Source organism: Haliotis rufescens, unplaced genomic scaffold (genome assembly GCF_023055435.1).
Source record: "Haliotis rufescens isolate VD_foot unplaced genomic scaffold, xgHalRufe1.0.p SCAF_2, whole genome shotgun sequence".
Lineage (NCBI taxonomy): Eukaryota > Metazoa > Mollusca > Gastropoda > Lepetellida > Haliotidae > Haliotis > Haliotis rufescens.
Window position 1 is genome coordinate 4,160,722 of NW_025963890.1, and position 18,684 is coordinate 4,179,405.

Genomic DNA, 18,684 nt, shown 5'->3' on the forward strand with positions numbered 1-18,684 from the left:
AGTAGGAAAAGCCTCTTGTTGACATTCCTGCGTGATGTTGCAGAGGTACTGCAAAACCTGACAGATGTGTTCGATACCAATGGTATGTTTATACTTATTTCTTTACAATTCATTTGTTTTCATTGCACATTTTATTGGCACATTGTATTGTGTCATCAGGACTTACCTTTTTGAAAAATGTTTTTTTCCGCATGTACAGCGCACTTGATCTTTTTTTGCTGTCATCCACATAAGTCTTTCCTCTTTTCCCACGTTGGTGTATTTTCGCTCTGGCGGGTTGTCCTTTTACATTTTTACGGGGATTCAAGGGTTTGCTTACCTTTGGCTCAAACAATGCCGTTTTCTGTTGGGAACATTTCTTTGTTAGGACATTATGAAGTGATCAGTAGTTAATAACGTACAACCTCTGGCGGCCCTCTGCAGTGATGGCGTTGCTTCCAGTCGTCACAATAGGGACTTATTTTCATTTTAATCAGGTAATATATTTTCAACCTCACGTATTCGCCTTACAATGTTGATTATGTCACAAATATTTTATTGTATGTTTTTTTCTGATTATCACTATTATTTTTCAGATCAAGTTCTTTACCTTGCTTGCTGTTGTGGATGGAGTTGCTTCACCGGATTCCGTGTCAGACTTTTCCATTTTTTCATGGGATGAGTATGTTATCTGATATTTTGTGGCTTTAAATACCCCGCCTTGAGACTTGTGTATTTCTGTTCGACCAATGACATTACTCCATGGGGCAATTATTGCAATCCACGGAAAGGCAATAAATATTATCTGTTCCTATCTACTTTCTTATTTTGTCCCCTACACATCACCATAGAATTTGTTGTTGTCGACTATTATTTGTTTGTTTTGCGGAAAATACGATATCTCACCAGACATCCGGTCATGCACAGTAACCCATTGCAGATGTCGGCTATCCATGTGTGCTTCGTGTGAGTTTGGTAGGCTCATTTCAGCGTTTTGTGGGTTTATCAGGTCGGGGATAACCACCAATCGGCGTATAATAAGCCAATCGACGTATTATACGTCAATTGCCGGATACGCCATTACACGCGCACGTGAGTATAACCATGTATCTAGTTGTGATGTGTAGGATCAAAACCGCGCCCGAGGTTTTGTTTGGGAAGTATGCCCGCGGAGGAGGGAAAGGGGGGAGGGCCGATAGGCCCGACCCCCTTTCCCGAGGCCAAGGGCATACTTCCCAAACAAAACCGAGGGAAAGTTTTTGATCTCACTTATGAACTGATCAAATAATATGATTTAGAAATAATTTTACTAATTGGTATTAACATGACTTCATTGATATTTACTGTTGAGAGTTTTACTGCAATACGCGGGGAGTACATCCGCGCGCTGCACGTGACGCACGTGCTTCAGGCCTGTTGTAACAATGAGAGCACGTGGTTCAAGCTAGTCGAATGAATTCCAATGAAGAGGATGGACGCAGACAGCGATATATTTCTGACGCAGTCAGTTTTTAAAGAATCGGCATCCTGTGCTGAAGAAGACAAGGAAAGTGATGACTTTAAATTCCGTTTAGGAGATCCACTCTCCGAGCGTGAAATAACCTTACAAGTTACCGTCAAAAGACTGTTCAAGACGTCCGGTATTGAGGGCATGAAGATAAACCATTCCTTGAGAGCCACGGCAGCCACTCGATTGTATCAAGGTGACGTTGATGAACAAATGATTTGCGAAATTACCGGTAGGTTGATAACCATTTTAGTCCTGCAGTAATAAGAAATTGTTATTCAGCAAAAGTCATAACATATCAACAGGTCCGGGTTACCCCTAAAACGACCTATAATAGATGATACCAGCTATAATAGATGAAAAATGAGCTACAATACCATAGATCATTCGGTCTATTGCAAGGGTGAAACGATCAAAACAAGGGAGTGTGCCTTAAATGCGTACTTCCGCAAAGCGGTTGTCAGGCATGAGTACGACTGACAAATGCAAATTCATATTATGCACAGACGAAAACTCAGGCACCTACAAAATAGCGACTGTCGAGGTGTAATAAACGTCCAAATACACAAGCAATTCACTAAATACAAAAATAAACAGGTCGGGGATAACCACCAATCGGCGTATAATAAGCCAATCGACGTATTATACGTCAATTGGCGTATATAACATACGCCGATCGACGTATGTGAAGACAATCACAGCGCAGGCCATGCAAGAACCAATATCCTACTATGCGCTAGAGCGCCAATTGAAAGTGGCCAAATGCCCGCTTGCGACAGAAATGACAATTCACCCATTAAAACTAGAATTTGACCACACATGGCACACAAATACACCCCCCGTCAACTTACTTGCACACATATCAGGCTCAACGACAATGTTATACTTCTGTTTGCTCAGTTTAATGCACATACACCGCTCAGCCGTACATCTGCAACGCCATGTTGCTCTGTACCGGAAGCAGTACTAAACGATAAAAGGAGATGTTGACTGGGAAATGAATGCACAAGCCCAAACAAACAATTTCTATGGAGGCCCAGTGGCTGGTCATAATTGAAGAAATCCGAATTACAAAATGAAATGGAAAATAAAACCGTTAAACAAATAAAAATTGAGGGGAAAATGGCATGGCAACAGTGTACACGAATAACACATGTTGACAACCATTGGTACAGAAAAAGAACGAGCAATCCGAGTGGTTAAGAATCGTCAGTAAAGGTGTATTTAAAGCCATGTCATGATAGGAAGTGTGTCTGACTGCAACTAACCGGAGAGGAAACCATGGAACACCAGGAGGAGGCTAGTGGACAAGACAAAGATACCATAGAGGTGAGAGAAGACAGTAAACTGCAAAGAAATAATGCATGAAACAGCACCTGATAATGGAAGCATAAATACACTTTTATGAACAAGACATAGGAAGTATTGTCCAACGCTCACCCTTTCACATCCGGGCTTGGGACCGGCAAAGGCGGGTTTAAAGTTAAAACCATAGATCGTTATTGCACATCACACGACACAATGAAGTATATCACAGTAGATTGCCACGAAAATATATCACAGATGACTCAGGGCACGCTAGTGTCACTGTCACTCCATATACACTGTGGAAGTAATATCACAGATGACTCAGGGCACGCTAGTGTCACTGTCACTCCATATACACTGAGGAAGTAATATCACAGATGACTCAGGGCACGCTAGTGTCACTGTCACTCCATATACACTGAGGAAGTAATATCACAGATGACTCAGGGCACGCTAGTGTCACTGTCACTCCATATACACTGAGGAAGTAATATCACAGATGACTCAGGGTACGCTAGTGTCACTGTCACTCCATATACACTGAGGAAGTAATGTCACAGATGACTCAGGGTACGCTAGTGTCACTGTCACTCCATATACACTGAGGAAGTAATATCACAGATGACTCAGGGTACGCTAGTGTCACTGTCACTCCATATACACTGAGGAAGTAATATCACAGATGGCGCATGAATCATGAAGGCACTGCATGTGAGTGGCGTGCAGGTCAAGCAGTTGAGGAACCTGTAAATATAGAAAATACATTTTAACAGATGCCGGAAACCTACAGACACAAAAAACGTCGACTAACACAGGCCAAAAAACCGACAGTGGTGAAAAATCATTACAAGGGACCAATGCCTACAACATTTGTGAGTGACGCCAAAAAGAAATCCAACACCCTCTGCTCCAGAAAGCGGACACTGATGAAGAAGGTATGATAACACAATGTAAAACATTACATATGTAAAGAAACACACATCAATATTAATGGCCATGTAAAAGCATACATTACCTGAAGTCTCAATCCATCACTTCCAGAAGGCCTCCCAGGATGTCGCTGGCATTACGGAGGAATGTGAGCAGCACAGACTTAGTGCCAGTCCTGCCATGGCGGTGAAAGTCCTTACGCAGAGATGCTGCCACATCCTTCGATCCAAGGTCCTCAATCTGATTGATTTCCGCTGTGACCATGTCGACCAGTTCGGCGTTTGTCCTCTTGGTGATATCTTGCGACTTCTCACGGTCCCCTGCCAAAATGAAAACCCGTGGTAGCTTAACCACGCATCCCAGTTTCTGGCCTGACACAATGGCATTAACATACACAGATTTGTTGTTAACACACATTCCTGCAAACATACAGAGTTCAGAGTCCAGGGGCTGTCCTGAGAGGGACGTGTGCGGAACTGCACTTGCAGGCTTGGCCAGATACCCAGACTGTCGCACACGATGACGCCAGTGACGGTTCTCGTTGTCCAGATTCGGATGATAGACATCATCGGTGTCGTCTGGGGCACCACCAGACATCTTAGACAGATGTGATCGGATCTGTAAATACATAATTGATGTAATGCTGATGTGTGAAAGTAAGAGTAAACATGTATTACTACAAATTGAAATGTTTCAGGTAGACGAATTAGTGAGCCGGACACATTCGGAGGCCTACCTATACATCGTGACGCCATCCAAACAAAATTGGTCGTATGGATCACATGAACTGAAATCTAAGTACGACAAATTGCTCGTAAGTAAAGCATATCAACCAGTAAACAGATGTATTATTTCCAGTCAACGTCAATCAACAGTCATTGTTACATATGACATATGCATATTAATATTTCTTACAGATGAAACAACATGGACCCATGGAAACACAAGGGATTCCAGCACACACAACAACCGATGATGGCGTTACCGTCCCCTTCCCTTCACCCACTAACAGGAAAACTACCACATCAGTTCATGTACAAACCACAGTTTCCATGTTTCGACAATCGAGTGCAAATAAATGTGCCATTTGCCATATTGAAAGAGATGGTGATGGCGACACAGAAAAGGGACCATGGGGAGGATGTGATGCCCCAAATTGTGATTATTGGGTGCATTTCCTCTGTTATGGTTACAGTGTTTCAAAAAAACACCTCAGCATAATGAGAAAAATACCATTCTACTGTGATAAGCACAGACACACAACACTGTAATAAAATTGCTACTAAACTCTTGTTATTGTTACTATTAATTTTATACATTTTCAAAGCCTATGGTTTACTCAAGAAGGGCCATTATTCAGGTGAATACAACTCTTGAAAATGCATGACAATATGCGCACAAACTGAAAACCGAGTGTCGGGAAATACGGAGTTCATTATTCAATGCCAATTAAACAGCAGTAACCTCCCCTTACATGGGGAAAGTTGATCCTCAGCACATCAACACCACGCAGCTGTATAAGTATTGATCCTTAAACAGCAGTTATTCCCCCTACCTTTATATGTTAAAGCGGCAAGTAAATAAAAATTGATACTGTGGCTGTATAAATGTAGTTCCACTGTTGTAAGGACAGTATGTACATATTCAGACGAAACCTTAAAAATATATTGCAGTGTGTACCAACGAAATGACAACAAATGAATGGTGTTCGTAGTTAGGCATGATACATTACAAACGTTTCATAATATGAATAATACAGTCAATTGTAAAAATGCCATATATGTCATCTATTGAAACGTTTAGAGTTTTTCAAGTACCTTGGTTTGTGCGTTTTACTGTTTTGTCAGTATGAATATCACGTTGTTCAATAGTTGCATATAATCGATTAAGTGTTTCATGAAGGGTTATTACCTGGTCTAAGGTATCTATGTTGCGGCATATTCTCTGTCAGTGCTGTTCTGTGGGAAGTCCCGGAGGCATCCACATCTGTATGCGTCTGTTTTTGGCCTCAAAAACGAAATCTCCCCCTTCACCCCTGAAATCCTTCCCTGACGCAGACATAGAAATATGCGATTCGATGAAGTCCTTCACCTCTGGTGGACTAGAGTACCTGACATGATGCTCCCGAAGTGTGAGTTCCTGGTACTGCGTCATGTGTAGGCCATAGAACAGGTCCGAGAAACGTGCATAGGATTCTGTAATCAATCTCTCATTTCCTCTTCTCATGCCACACCGGAAGAGAAACAGTGCCATGATATATGTAAAGGTGACATCGGCCATGAAAAGGTAGTTCCTGTTCTTAGCACATGATAGCCATGAATGTAATAGAGTCACACTTGCCTGCCTGCCATGTTGCTTACACTCTCTGATGAATGGAATGAGAAGCTCAGCTCCTGTCCCCTACAGAAATATCTCCAGCATCTGCCAAGCCTTATGATGATCCGTGGCATGTCGGCACGCGTCTTGGGCTCGAATTGTCCTGAAACCCAGCATGATGCCAAGATCTTTAAGGATGACATCCCACAATAACTTAAAACTTGCCTTTGCCATGTTGATTTCCATGTGTCCGGGTCCTGGGAGCAATAAGATATTTCCGAACGTCCGGTGTTCCTGTGGATTGTGACATGGTTGGTTATGGTCATAATCCAGATGCTTCTGTAAGTCAGACATGCCATGAATATCGGTGGCATTACAGATGGAACATGTGTAATGGTTGTCAATCACACGCGAAGCAAGGTTATACGGAAGGCCATCACATCCAATCACACACCATGATCTAGAAATTCCCACACCAACATCTTCCAAAATCCTGCGGAGCACAACCTCCATTGACATGTATGAACATGGATTTATTATGACGGGCTCACCTACTACTAGATCTGGATGGAACAGTTCACCAGCCTCAACAATGTCATACTTGTTTGGTGTCCTATTTGATCTCACAATCCTGATCTTTGACGTATCGTCATCCCGACTCACCGTGTAATGGGTGTCATCCATGGCTGTGGGTGGATCAGGCAGCACGGCACAATCAAAACTGTCACTCACGCCATCTGCACCTTGTTCTGCAAGGACTTTGTCCAACATTACAGTTAGTACTTTTGTTTGATAATGACGAAAGACATCCATAGACGGAGATATGAAAGAGGGTAGTGTGGTCTGCAGAGCTATGACGTCATACGTCAACCAGTTGCATGGACTGAGATGGGGTGTTGTCTGCAACGTAGTTTCAGGTGGGAATATGTGTAGCAATGTCGTTACAACACTCACCATGGCTTTGGCGTCGTATCTAACTCTCCAATTCCTCGCCAGCACCTGATTATTGTCAAAAAATGTAATGATATCTCCTGCTGTGGGACATTTTACAGGCACGGCAGCTTGTTCGTTGATCCACTTTAGTATGGTTTGGTAAGAGCCAGATGGACTTGTCTTGGCCGACAGATTGCAGGCAACTTTACTGCCTGTCACATAATATAGTAACAGGTTCATGGCGAACGATAGCGGGCATATTACATTACTGTTCCTTGCACCATACAAGTGTTCATAGGCACGAGCCAAATATGCATGTTTAGTGGCAGTACTATCACTATTAACATTCGTAAGTGATTGCAACAGAGCAAAAACAACAGGGTTCTGTTGTGTCAACCATTCCTTGGCATCATATTTGCTCAGGTTATCGGGTTCCCCGTACTGGGATGACACAATCTGGCCGTCATGGTACAATTGTTGCTGTTGGGTGTTACCAAGTGCGACAGCAACTAACCGCAAATCGTCACTGGTGTAGACACCGGATTAAATACAACGTGCAACGTCGACAGCTGTGGGAAAGGTGTTATCAGATACATTTGGCAGATGGTTCAGTTCCACATAGTTAGCACATTCAGTGCACAAATTATTGTTTGTGGTTGACAGCCACCCATTTTTTCTCAAGAAAGTTATCACAGGTTGCCGGATTTTGCGCCATTTCAGTTTGTACACTTTAAAGGTTTTTTCTCCGACGAAATTGTCATGTTGTGTACACCCACATTCCATTATACATTCAATATGGCGTACTATTTATCGTTATATATATAGCGGATATCACAAATGTTATATCACAATGTACGTGAAGTATCACAGTCAGTATTCACATAATTTCAATCACAGATGTTGAGTTGATCACAGTTTGACGTAGGTTTCAATCACAGATAATATTAGGGGTTCAGGTTATCACAGTTCCAAATACAATATATCACAATGAGCAATGTCAATAAGTACAATGATTATGTTCCTCCATACCCTTTCCTGTGCAGGAATTTGATGTCAGACACACTTCCTATCATGACATGGCTTTAAATACACCTTTACTGACGATTCTTAACCACTCGGATTGCTCGTTCTTTTTCTGTACCAATGGTTGTCAACATGTGTTATTCGTGTACACTGTTGCCATGCCATTTTCCCCTCAATTTTTATTTGTTTAACGGTTTTATTTTCCATTTCATTTTGTAATTCGGATTTCTTCAATTATGACCAGCCACTGGGCCTCCATAGAAATTGTTTGTTTGGGCTTGTGCATTCATTTCCCAGTCAACATCTCCTTTTATCGTTTAGTACTGCTTCCGGTACAGAGCAACATGGCGTTGCAGATGTACGGCTGAGCGGTGTATGTGCATTAAACTGAGCAAACAGAAGTATAACATTGTCGTTGAGCCTGATATGTGTGCAAGTAAGTTGACGGGGGGTGTATTTGTGTGCCATGTGTGGTCAAATTCTAGTTTTAATGGGTGAATTGTCATTTCTGTCGCAAGCGGGCATTTGGCCACTTTCAATTGGCGCTCTAGCGCATAGTAGGATATTGGTTCTTGCATGGCCTGCGCTGTGATTGTCTTCACATACGTCGATCCGCTTATTATACGCCGATTGGTGGTTATCCCCGACCTGTTTATTTTTGTATTTAGTGAATTGCTTGTGTATTTGGAGGTTTATTACACCTCGACAGTCGCTATTTTGTAGGTGCCTGAGTTTTCGTCTGTGCATAATATGAATTTGCATTTGTCAGTCGTACTCATGCCTGACAACCGCTTTGCGGAAGTACGCATTTAAGGCACACCCCCTTGTTTTGATCGTTTCACCCTTGCAATAGACCGAATGATCTATGGTATTGTAGCTCATTTTTCATCTATTATAGCTGGTATCATCTATTATAGGTCGTTTTAGGGGTAACCCGGACCTGTTGATATGTTATGACTTTTTCTGAATAACAATTTCTTATTACTGCAGGACTAAAATGGTTATCAACCTACCGGTAATTTCGCAAATCATTTGTTCATCAACGTCACCTTGATACAATCGAGTGGCTGCCGTGGCTCTCAAGGAATGGTTTATCTTCATGCCCTCAATACCGGACGTCTTGAACAGTTTTTTGACGGTAACTTGTAAGGTTATTTCACGCTCGGAGAGTGGATCTCCTAAACGGAATTTAAAGTCATCACTTTCCTTGTCTTCTTCAGCACAGGAAGCCGATTCTTTAAAAACTGACTGCGTCAGAAATATATCGCTGTATGCGTCCATCCTCTTCGGTGGAATTCATTCGACTGGCTTGAACCACGTGCGTTCATTGTTACAACGGGCCTGAAGCACGTGCGTCACGTGCAGCGCGCGGATGTTCTCCCCGCGTATTGCAGTTAAACTCTCAACAGTAAATATCAATGAAGTCATGTTAATACCAATTAGTAAAATTATTTCTAAATCATATTATTTGATCAGTTCATAAGTGAGATCAAAAACTTTCCCTCGGTTTTGATCCTACACATCACAACTAGATACATGGTTATACTCACGTGCGGGTGTAATGGCGTATCCGGCTACAGGGCCCTTCCCTTTAAGAGGCAACATTAGTAAGTAATCAGTAAATAATCAAGTAATTTATGATTTAATGAAAGGTGTGCACAATCACCGTTTTTTCCGTTTATACCTCAAAAAACGCAAAACAATTGAAGTCAATTCTTAATGTGATTCCGATATACACGTAAGATTATGATTTTGTTTGACCTTTAACATAATTGAACTAGTTTTTATGTTGATGTATACATGACCACTTTATTAATTCGGTTTGAATTAATATTTGAAACCCTGCTGCAACATGTTTAATTTAAACAAAACAAAAATAAACTTAACAGTTCATTCGTTGTTATGAAAATATATTATCAAGTTCCGATGGAGAATCTATTCGTTATGTATAGCACCACGGACTTGTGTATACGTCCGTGATAGCACATGATATATATGTTGGAGAAATAACCCGAGTACTCCCGAGCAGACCCGATGGCCAGACGAGTAACACTGTTTACATTACTGGCAAGGGAGTCTATATACGAAAAGGCAGTATTTGTTCACCTCGTGTATTGACTCCCTCTTGAGAAGATAAGTTGAATGAACGTATTACTTTACATAAATACATATCGAATATCGGCCGGTCTTTCGCTGATCTATGTCAGCTTGAATTAGTACATAAAATATAGGTCCTAGTATCGACCCTCACGTTATCTCTCGCTCAACAAAATTGTCACGTCTTGGAGAATATGCGACACGGGGGTGCGGTTGATCGTAGGTGAGTCAGTGGGGCCAGTCACGTTAACGGTTTGCGTACGTGTGTTGTGCGTGGACATAGGCTGATGCTAGTATTTTAACGGGTTTAAGGGACTGGCACAATGTCCGAACAGCCGACTCGGTATTTTGAGGAAAAAGACCACGCCGAAGCTTATGCTAAATACCGAATACCGTTCACCGCTGCAGTCGTGGATTGTATAGTGCGGTATGTTCAAGATGGCGGCTGCGAGTTAAACATGGCGGTGGATATTGGCTGCGGTACAGGCCACCAGAGCACCATCCCACTTTCCCGCGTCTTCAAACACGTCATCGGTGTCGACGTCAGCAGGGAACAAATACGACAGACACCACATCTGAGCAACGCGGACTTCCGAGTCGCTCGAGGTGAAGATATGCCATTCCTTGAATCTTCTTCCGTGGATGTTGTTTCCGTGGCAACGGCTATACACTGGCTTGATCTTCCTGATTTCTACAAGGAAGTAGATCGGGTCCTGAGGCCCAGAGGGTGTTTGGCGGTTTATTGGATGCACAGGCAGAAACTGGACAATACGGAAGCCCAAGAAGCCGTTGAGGAGGTGAGAGTTAAAGTGGGCTAGCTTCCGTTCGCAAATTGTTGTTGAGTTGTGTCAATCGAGCAGGTCTAAGTTAGGTGCCAGTTTCCAGCAGCTCAAGCTCATTACAATCCGATCTTAGTTCTCGCTACCGCTGAAGAAAGATATGAGGACATCCCATTACCGGGCGCGTCAGGTCGACCTTTCACCCAACCAATGAAAACGTCGCTTACCAGACCAGGATTTGTTTGTTTGTTGTTTAACGCCGCACCCAAAGAAATAAAGCTTGTGGGTTAGATTTGATAGATAATGGTTTGATTGATGCATATGAGTTGTTACTGACCCTACTCACATCGCTATTCAATCTTGTATTCACGACGGGTATAACTCCTAATGCATGGTCAACTGGTATTATCAAGCCCATATACAAGAGAAAGGGTGACCCGCTAGACCCTGCTTCTTATCAACCTATCACAATACTGAGTTGTCTTGGTAAGCGATTTACTGGTATTTTAAACACTAGATTAAATGTGAATAACATATTATCGCCAGCCCAAGCTGGATTTCGTAAGGGATTTTCTAGAACTGACAATATTTTTGTTTTGAATATGCTAATAAATATACTAAAAAAGAAAAAAGAAAAAATATATTGCGTTTTCATTGATTTTTCAAAAGCTTTTGATAGTGTCTGTGTACATTTTTAACATTAGTTAAAACGTGTATAGTGCCATTAAGTCATGTGTTCAAATAGGCAAACACACTTCTAGCCTCTTCTCAAGTTACACTGGAGTTCGCCAGGGAGGAAATGTATCTCCCCTACTATTTTCAATATTTCTTTACGACCTAGAACCCTGGTTGAGAGAAAACTGTTGCCAAGGTGTCAAGTTAACGCTGTCAGATGAAACATTTACTCTCTGTGTACAGCTCCTGTTACTGCTGTACCCTGATGACATAGTTCTATTTGGTACCGATCCTGGATCTCTGCAAACCTCATTAAACTCACTTTTTTTTATACTGTCGAAAATTGAAACTAACGGTTAACATATCTAAAACTAAAGTTGTTTTTTGGTAGTGGTACTACAAAGAGAACCCCCCCCCCCCCCCTCCTTCATTTTCGAAATAAAAAAATAGATTATTTATGATTATTTAAGGCATACAATTCTATAAAAATGGGAACTTTGAACTTGCCGTCAAAACTTTAATCGAGAATGCCACAAAATGTATGTACTGTCTCCTGAAAAAATCCCGAAATAACAGTCCTACTTAATTATATTATTAAAGCATTTGGTAGATTGGTGGTACCAATCTTACCGTACGGCGCCGAAGTGTGATGATTTGAATGTTTGAATATGGTTGAAAAAGATCATTTAAAATTCCTTAAATTAGCGGCTGGTTTAAAATTATCAACTCCTTCTTTTATGGTCTATTTCGAATTAGGCAGGACCCCCCTTAATATTAGAGTAGCTAAAAGAATTATAGGTTTTTGGCATAGACATATTATACGATCTCTACAAAATAAGTTTTCGACTCTAATTTATCAATTCGTAAGGATGGATGCTCACGTAAACTCCAATATTCACCCTTGGTTATGTAATCTAGAATGTCTATTAAGCTCCTGCAGCTGTGGCCTGACCCAAGTATAAAATATGCCATGTAATTTCAACACCAAGTGGCTAGTCTCGTCTGCGGAAAGGATATTGACCGATCATTTTCTACAATCCTGGAGAAGTTCAATATTGTCGAGTTCAAAAGGTTTCTATTATAAACATCTTAAAGAAATGCCATTATTTGAAAACTATCTCTATGTACATTTACCTAAATCTGTTTATTGCCCGATCTTAAAATTTAGCACTAATAACCACAATTTACCAGTCGAGACGGGCGCTGGAATAATGTAACTCCCCAGCAATAGCAAATGAATTCCATTATACTGAAGCGCAAAAGAAACGTCACCATGGATAGATATATTTGTCCAAACACTGTAAACATACTTTGAGACATATAAAAGAGATGAAACATGGCAAAGGCAGGGCCACTGCATGGTTCTGATGCCATTCTGCTGGAGGAAGTCTCTTGTTGCTCTCACAGTTTTGGCACGGGCGTTATCATGCTGAAACTCGTGGTTGCGGCGACGTGCCAAATGAGGTATGGCGTGTCGTCTCAAGACTTGATCAATGTACCGAGCTTCTGTGACACCATTGCCTCTCCCTGGACCGGTGTTCTGGAAGACCACCTGGCCGACCCTCTGTGCAAGACCAATTCCACCCCACACCATGATGCTCGGACCACCCAACGAGTCTCTCTCAACAACACAAGCATCCGAATAAAGTTCCCCACGGCGTCGCCTTACTCTCCCTCTGCCATCTGCTGTTGAGATACAGTAACGACTCTCGTCTGAGGAGAGGTGGCGCCAATGCTAGTGCTGCGTTGCCCACTGAAGACGGTCCCGGCGATGACATGGTGTCAATATGGATCCTCGGTGTTGCCTGTGACAGTGGAGGTGTCTGCTCGTCAGTCGTCGACGCACGGTGTCCGTACTAATGTGTCGCTGGTGTGTCAAGCAGTTTCCGCAGCAGTAACAAAGCCATCTTGAAGAAGCTGTCGCACAATCTGACGGTCCTGACGTCGGGTGGTGACCCTTGTTCTTCCACTACGTGGTCGGTCATGTGGAGTGATGGTGGTCTGGTACCGTTGCTGGAGCCTGTATATGGTCCTTACGTGGACTTGAAATGCATTGGCTACTTACCGGGCGGTTTGTCTAGCTTGCAATCGCCCAAGGGCTTAGTTTCGGCTTTTGTCGGGCTTTTGTCAATCTTGGCATGTGGTAGCAATTCAATAACGAATGAATGTTATCGGATCTGGGTGGATTTTTATAGGGCAATAAATGGAGGAACGCATGTGCATTTCAATTCGCACGGAGTGAGTGAGTTTCGTTTTACGCCGCTGTTAGCAATATTCCAGCAATATCACGGCGGGGGACACCAGAAATGGGCTTCACACATTGTTCCCATGTCGGGAATCGAACCCGGGTCTTCGGCGTGACGAGCGAACGCTTTAACCACTGGGCTACCCGACCGCCCCCAATTTGCACGAAACTCTCGTGCAATCGGGTGACCATGGCCGTTGCCGTGATGCGTTTGGGCAATCGATTTTATTGTCATCTGCTTTGTTTTTTTATCATCAAATTGCATTTCTCCGGATAAGGTCATGTTAAATTTCAGACAAAAAATACCCAAGTATAGAAATGACAACTTTTCATGCAATGTTACTTTGAGTGACGTTTCTTTTGCGGTTAAGTATTTATTTCGATTTCAAGCTATTGATAACAAAATACTTTCACTTATTCCTAGAAGATATTTAACTTGGTCAAATGTGTTTTCATTAAAAAGCTAAAACGTCTATCAAAATATGCACTATTTGTATTTACCGCTTTGAATGGTAAATCTAAATGCACACAGCCTTCTTGATGTACATATTATATTTATCTCTGCACTTTATGTATGCTCTTGTACCACCGTCGGCGGTCTATGGAGAAATACAAACATCTGAATCTGAAGCAATATTCCAGGTATATGATGGCGGTCTGTAAATAATCGAGTCTGGACCAGACAATCAAGTGATTGAACTCATGAGTATCGATCCACGCAATTGGGATACGATGACATGCATCCATCAAGTCAGCGAGCCTGACCACTAATCTCATTAGTCGCCTTTTACGGCAAGCACAGTCGCCCTTTACGGCAAGCATGGGTTGCTAAAGACCTATTTATACCAGACCAGGAAAGTGACAGTCTGAAAGTGTTTTATTATCGTGCAGAAAGTTACGGGCTGTACGAGTGATTCAGTCAAAATTGCTTCTATTTCTTGCGTCAATGGGATAAATATTCGAACCGAAGAGACTTTGCATATCCCGTGGGATATACTGAAATACATTCTCGGTCATCTATAAGATATTCCAGAATGTTTTTGGGAATCGAAACTTTGTAAAAAAACCCCATAAAATAAACAATTCAAAGCGTTATCTGGAATGGAAGTCGCCACTTTGAAACTAGTGACGTATCGGCCATGAAAGCAGCTTTTTGACAGGCTAATATCGTATGTTAAGTCATTTCATTGGTCGGTCAAAATTCGCGCAAGGTCCTTTTGACGTGACCTGTGATGGGATGTCCTCAGATTTTGTTTAGCGATAGTGAGAACTAAAATTAGAATTTAATGAAATTTCTAACAACTCAACATTTTATTTCACTCGTGAAAACATGTCAAAATGATATCCCTCTCATTTTATTGTGAGTTTGTAAACTAACGGCGACTCCGTGTGTTTGTGCAGTGGACATCGTCAGGCCCAAAATGAACACAAATGTTCATTTTAAATAATAAAATCCCCATTGACTTAAAAAATCTACTTAAATGACAAAAACATATTCTTAGTAAAAACCTGACAACTTTACTTATTGCACAGCATTAAAAACGCCCACATTGCAGATGGTATGGTTCGCTGACTTGGTTGATGCATGTCATCGATCCCGATTGCGTGGATCAATGCTCATGATGTCAATCACTGGATTGTCTGGTCCAGACTCGATTATTTACAGACCGCCGTCATATAGCTGGAATATTGCTGAGTGCGGCGTTAAATACCAAACAACCAGACGGACAGAGTGACATGCTTCACGTGCTTTACGATGAGAACCTCACGGAAGACACCAAATCAAGTTTTAATGTCATTTTTGTAACTAGTCTGCATGCAGGAAGTAATATCAAATAGCTAGATGCACGTTACCAAGAATAACACGAAACACGGTTTGCCAACAGTGTAGTGAATATTTTAACTGCTAATTCGTTACAAATAATACATGTGCCGGCCAAGCTGTCGAGTTTCATTATTTGTAACGCATGTCCATTTGTGCGCACATTATCCTACTTAAAACACAGCATCAAAGTTACAAAATACTTCCTCATCAAATTTTGAATATAGCCTGAAAGTTAAAATTAATGAATAAATAAAAGAAAATAAATGCAACACAAATATGCCGAACGGAAATTTCATGCAGTGCTTTAATAAAATACATGAGAATCCTCTTGCTTTGACTTCTGTGCGTGGTGCATCAGCCAATTAGAAAGCAGCTTTCTTGAACTTTACGGCACTCGTTTCAACCTTGCGACTTCCCTTTCAGACTACGCTTGAAAAATATGTTGACACAGTTCTTGATTCAAATTTTGAAATTGAACAAACGAACATTCCTGAATGTCTAATATATGGTTGCAATTGTGTGACAGAGCTTCCTACGTACTGGGCAACGCCTCCTCCATTCAAATTTTTATTCCACGGAAGCGAGAGATGGACGATAATTTTGACGGAATCAGTCGTACGGGTCGTTACTGTCGTTACTGTCGTTCGGAATACCCCATGTTAACGTCTTCGAGGTTGCATGATAAGAAAACACATTCTGAGTGCCACTTTCATGATCTTGTAAGCGACGTTTTGGTCGGATGAAAGGTCGTGATGATCCATAATGGGATGTCCTAAGATCTTTGTTTAGCGATAGCGAGAACTAAGATCTGATTTTAATGAGATTGATGAATTCTCTAATGTGCTTGAGTCTTGTCTAGTTCCACGCTTCGACGTCAGAATACCGCCCAGACGAAGTGAAAAGGATCTGGGACAAGAAGGAGATCCCCGAGTGCCCGTATGGAACATGGCTGCAGTGAGTAGATCTGTATCCCACTGACTTACATTTCCCGCCTCAGCCCCATTTAGCCTGATGTGTGAGCCCTACCAATTCATTGTTTAGGAATTATTATTCTTAAACACCCGTGAAGATCCGGGTTAGAATAGGTCTACAGCAACCCATGCTTGCCGTAAGAGGCGACTATGCTTGTTGTAAAGGGCGACTAACGGGATCGGGTGGTCAGGCTCGCTGACTTGGTTGATGCATGTCATCGTATCCCAATTGCGTGGATCGATGCTCATGAGTTTAATCACTGGATTGCCTGGTCCAGACTCGATTATTTACCGACCGCCGTCATGTAGCTGGAATATTGCTGAGTGCGGCGTTAAAAAACCCTAAACAAACTTAAACACAATGGAAACATAAGCGTGATGTTTTTACCACAGTAAGAATAGAGGTAGTGATATCAAATTCTCATTTATAATAACTACTCTCCTCTGTCTATCGCTTCAGAGCGTAAACGCCATCACTACGGTTGTTATAAATTCTCATAACATGGCAACGTTTCGCTTTTTCCGACGCTTATCTGCAAATGAAATTCACCCTCTCTTTAATATATAAACCTCTTAGTCTTGGGTTAAATACATACAACATGTCGGCTGGTCAGGCTCGCTGACTTGGTTGATGCATGTCATCGTATCCAATTTGGTGGCTCGATACTCATGAGTTCAATCACTTGATTGTCTGGTCCAGACTCGATTATTTACAGACCGCCGTCATATACCTGGAATATTGCTGAGTGTGGCGTTAAACAACAAACAAACAAACAAACAAGCAAACAAACAAACAAACAAACAACAGCTATCATGGGTTAAGGGCAAACACCTCGATCATAAAATATTACGAATTGTTCACTCGTGAAACAGTGATAGCATTTCCTCGAAACGAGCGAATGATTAATACTGTTATGAGTACATGTGTTCTAAAAGCCATCCATACAAAACATAATCCTCTTTCTTAACCCCTGTTTTACAGTGGGACTTTGGGGTAGCCTCGTGGTTAAAACCCTTCGCTCGACAGTGTTCCATTCAATATGTGAAGCCCAATCCTGCCGTTACATTGATGGAATATTGCAAAAAGCGACATAAAACACTATTCATTAACTCACTCACTTTTTTGTCAGTGACACCAGTGTTGTCATAACCAAGTCCTGGACAGTGGAGGACTTCATCAAACTCACCTCCACAATGTCCTTCTGGCAGAAGTATCTGAAGGCGAACCAAGGCTCTACAAAACTGAAGGATTTTGGAGAAAAGTATGTATTTTTATCCGTTGTACACTTACGAATGCTTCAAGCAAATATTTATTTCTCATTCGGACAGTTAATTCATTACATTAATATTAATACTGTAAAACTTTGTTGTATCCAAGTATCGATATTTTCAGAGGCTAATTGAACTGATGAAAGTCATTAAACCCCTGATGGAGATAAAAGATGAATGTCCTTCTGTAGTAAACTACGGATGTAACGAACTCAAAGGGAGCTCTAATTCTAGTTCCTTATAACCGTCAGTTCATTATAAGCGTGTTCGTTATAAACGTAGTTTACTGTAATGGGGGATGGGGGAAACGATGAAAGGTGTTTTCGAAACTCCGATTATAATCCTTTTACATACAAGATACATATTATATATACATATTATAGTATATTAGTTAAAATAGCTGAGAATTGTTATTGTTATGTTTACTGCAGACTGAGCAGTCGACTTCGCAGTGGCACAGAGGAAACACGAGGAACATCCACTGCAATGGAAGTGAAATATCTCGTCAATATTCTGCTATGCAGGAAACCAAATCTTTGACTCCTCACACGACATTGTGTTTTGTGTGCAATGAGCCACTTTTAAAGGTGCATTTCTTGTCAAGGGTTAGTTATACTGTTGGCTTGTGACATACGTATCTGAAATAAAAGTCAAAACCTCTGCCCGTTTTTGTTTGATTCACCTTTTGTTTCAATATTTGTTTTATCACCTTTTTTTTTACCGTATTAACGTGTTAGGTTCATCGATTGGGTGCCAAGATAACTGACTGGCCAGGATAGAACATCAGTTGGTTTCGAATCCCAAATGTGGCTCAATTTTTGTCGTTG

The 18,684-nt window shown here is 41.6% G+C and overlaps 2 protein-coding genes across 5 annotated transcripts; one reads left to right on the forward strand and one right to left on the reverse strand.

The window, feature by feature from the left end:
• Nucleotides 1–298: 298 nt before the first annotated feature.
• On the reverse strand, nt 299–8,130 carry LOC124127059. Its single transcript, XM_046490515.2, has 5 exons — nt 8,076–8,130; nt 5,636–7,482; nt 3,810–4,342; nt 2,338–3,538; nt 299–343 (listed from the first exon to the last, which is right to left on the reverse strand). The coding sequence occupies exons 1-2, from the start codon at nt 8,128–8,130 to the stop codon at nt 6,125–6,127; spliced, it is 1,413 nt and encodes a 470-aa protein (XP_046346471.2). The 3' UTR covers nt 299–343; nt 2,338–3,538; nt 3,810–4,342; nt 5,636–6,124.
• LOC124127060 (putative methyltransferase DDB_G0268948) lies at nt 8,071–18,517 on the forward strand. 4 transcript variants are annotated; one of them, XM_046490517.2, is made up of 6 exons: nt 8,071–8,432; nt 8,987–9,134; nt 10,406–10,890; nt 16,477–16,571; nt 17,719–17,850; nt 18,289–18,517. In XM_046490517.2, the coding sequence occupies exons 2-6, from the start codon at nt 9,083–9,085 to the stop codon at nt 18,395–18,397; spliced, it is 873 nt and encodes a 290-aa protein (XP_046346473.2). In that variant the 5' UTR covers nt 8,071–8,432; nt 8,987–9,082; the 3' UTR covers nt 18,398–18,517. The 4 variants fall into 4 exon arrangements, with proteins under 4 accessions (XP_046346473.2, XP_046346472.2, XP_046346475.2 ...); XM_046490519.2 differs by having other exon boundaries at nt 8,075–8,432; nt 10,532–10,890; XM_046490516.2 differs by lacking the exon at nt 8,987–9,134 and having other exon boundaries at nt 8,073–8,432.
• The last annotated feature ends 167 nt before the right edge of the window (nt 18,518–18,684 follow it).

What these genes read in the sequence shown, in the direction of transcription:
- LOC124127059 (XM_046490515.2), bottom strand. Translation starts at nt 8,130, where the DNA reads ATGTTGACAACCATTGGTACAGAAAAAGAACGAGCAATCCGAGTGGTT. An exon ending in AATCCGAGTGGTTAAGAATC is followed by an intron (nt 7,483 to 8,075) that starts GTCAGTAAAGGT and finishes ATTTGCGGTTAG; the next exon opens with TTGCTGTCGCACTTGGTAAC.
- LOC124127060 (XM_046490516.2), top strand. Translation starts at nt 8,372, where the DNA reads ATGTGCATTAAACTGAGCAAACAGAAGTATAACATTGTCGTTGAGCCT. An exon ending in TGAGCCTGATATGTGTGCAA is followed by an intron (nt 8,433 to 10,405) that starts GTAAGTTGACGG and finishes AACGGGTTTAAG; the next exon opens with GGACTGGCACAATGTCCGAA. An exon ending in CCCAAGAAGCCGTTGAGGAG is followed by an intron (nt 10,891 to 16,476) that starts GTGAGAGTTAAA and finishes AGTCTTGTCTAG; the next exon opens with TTCCACGCTTCGACGTCAGA.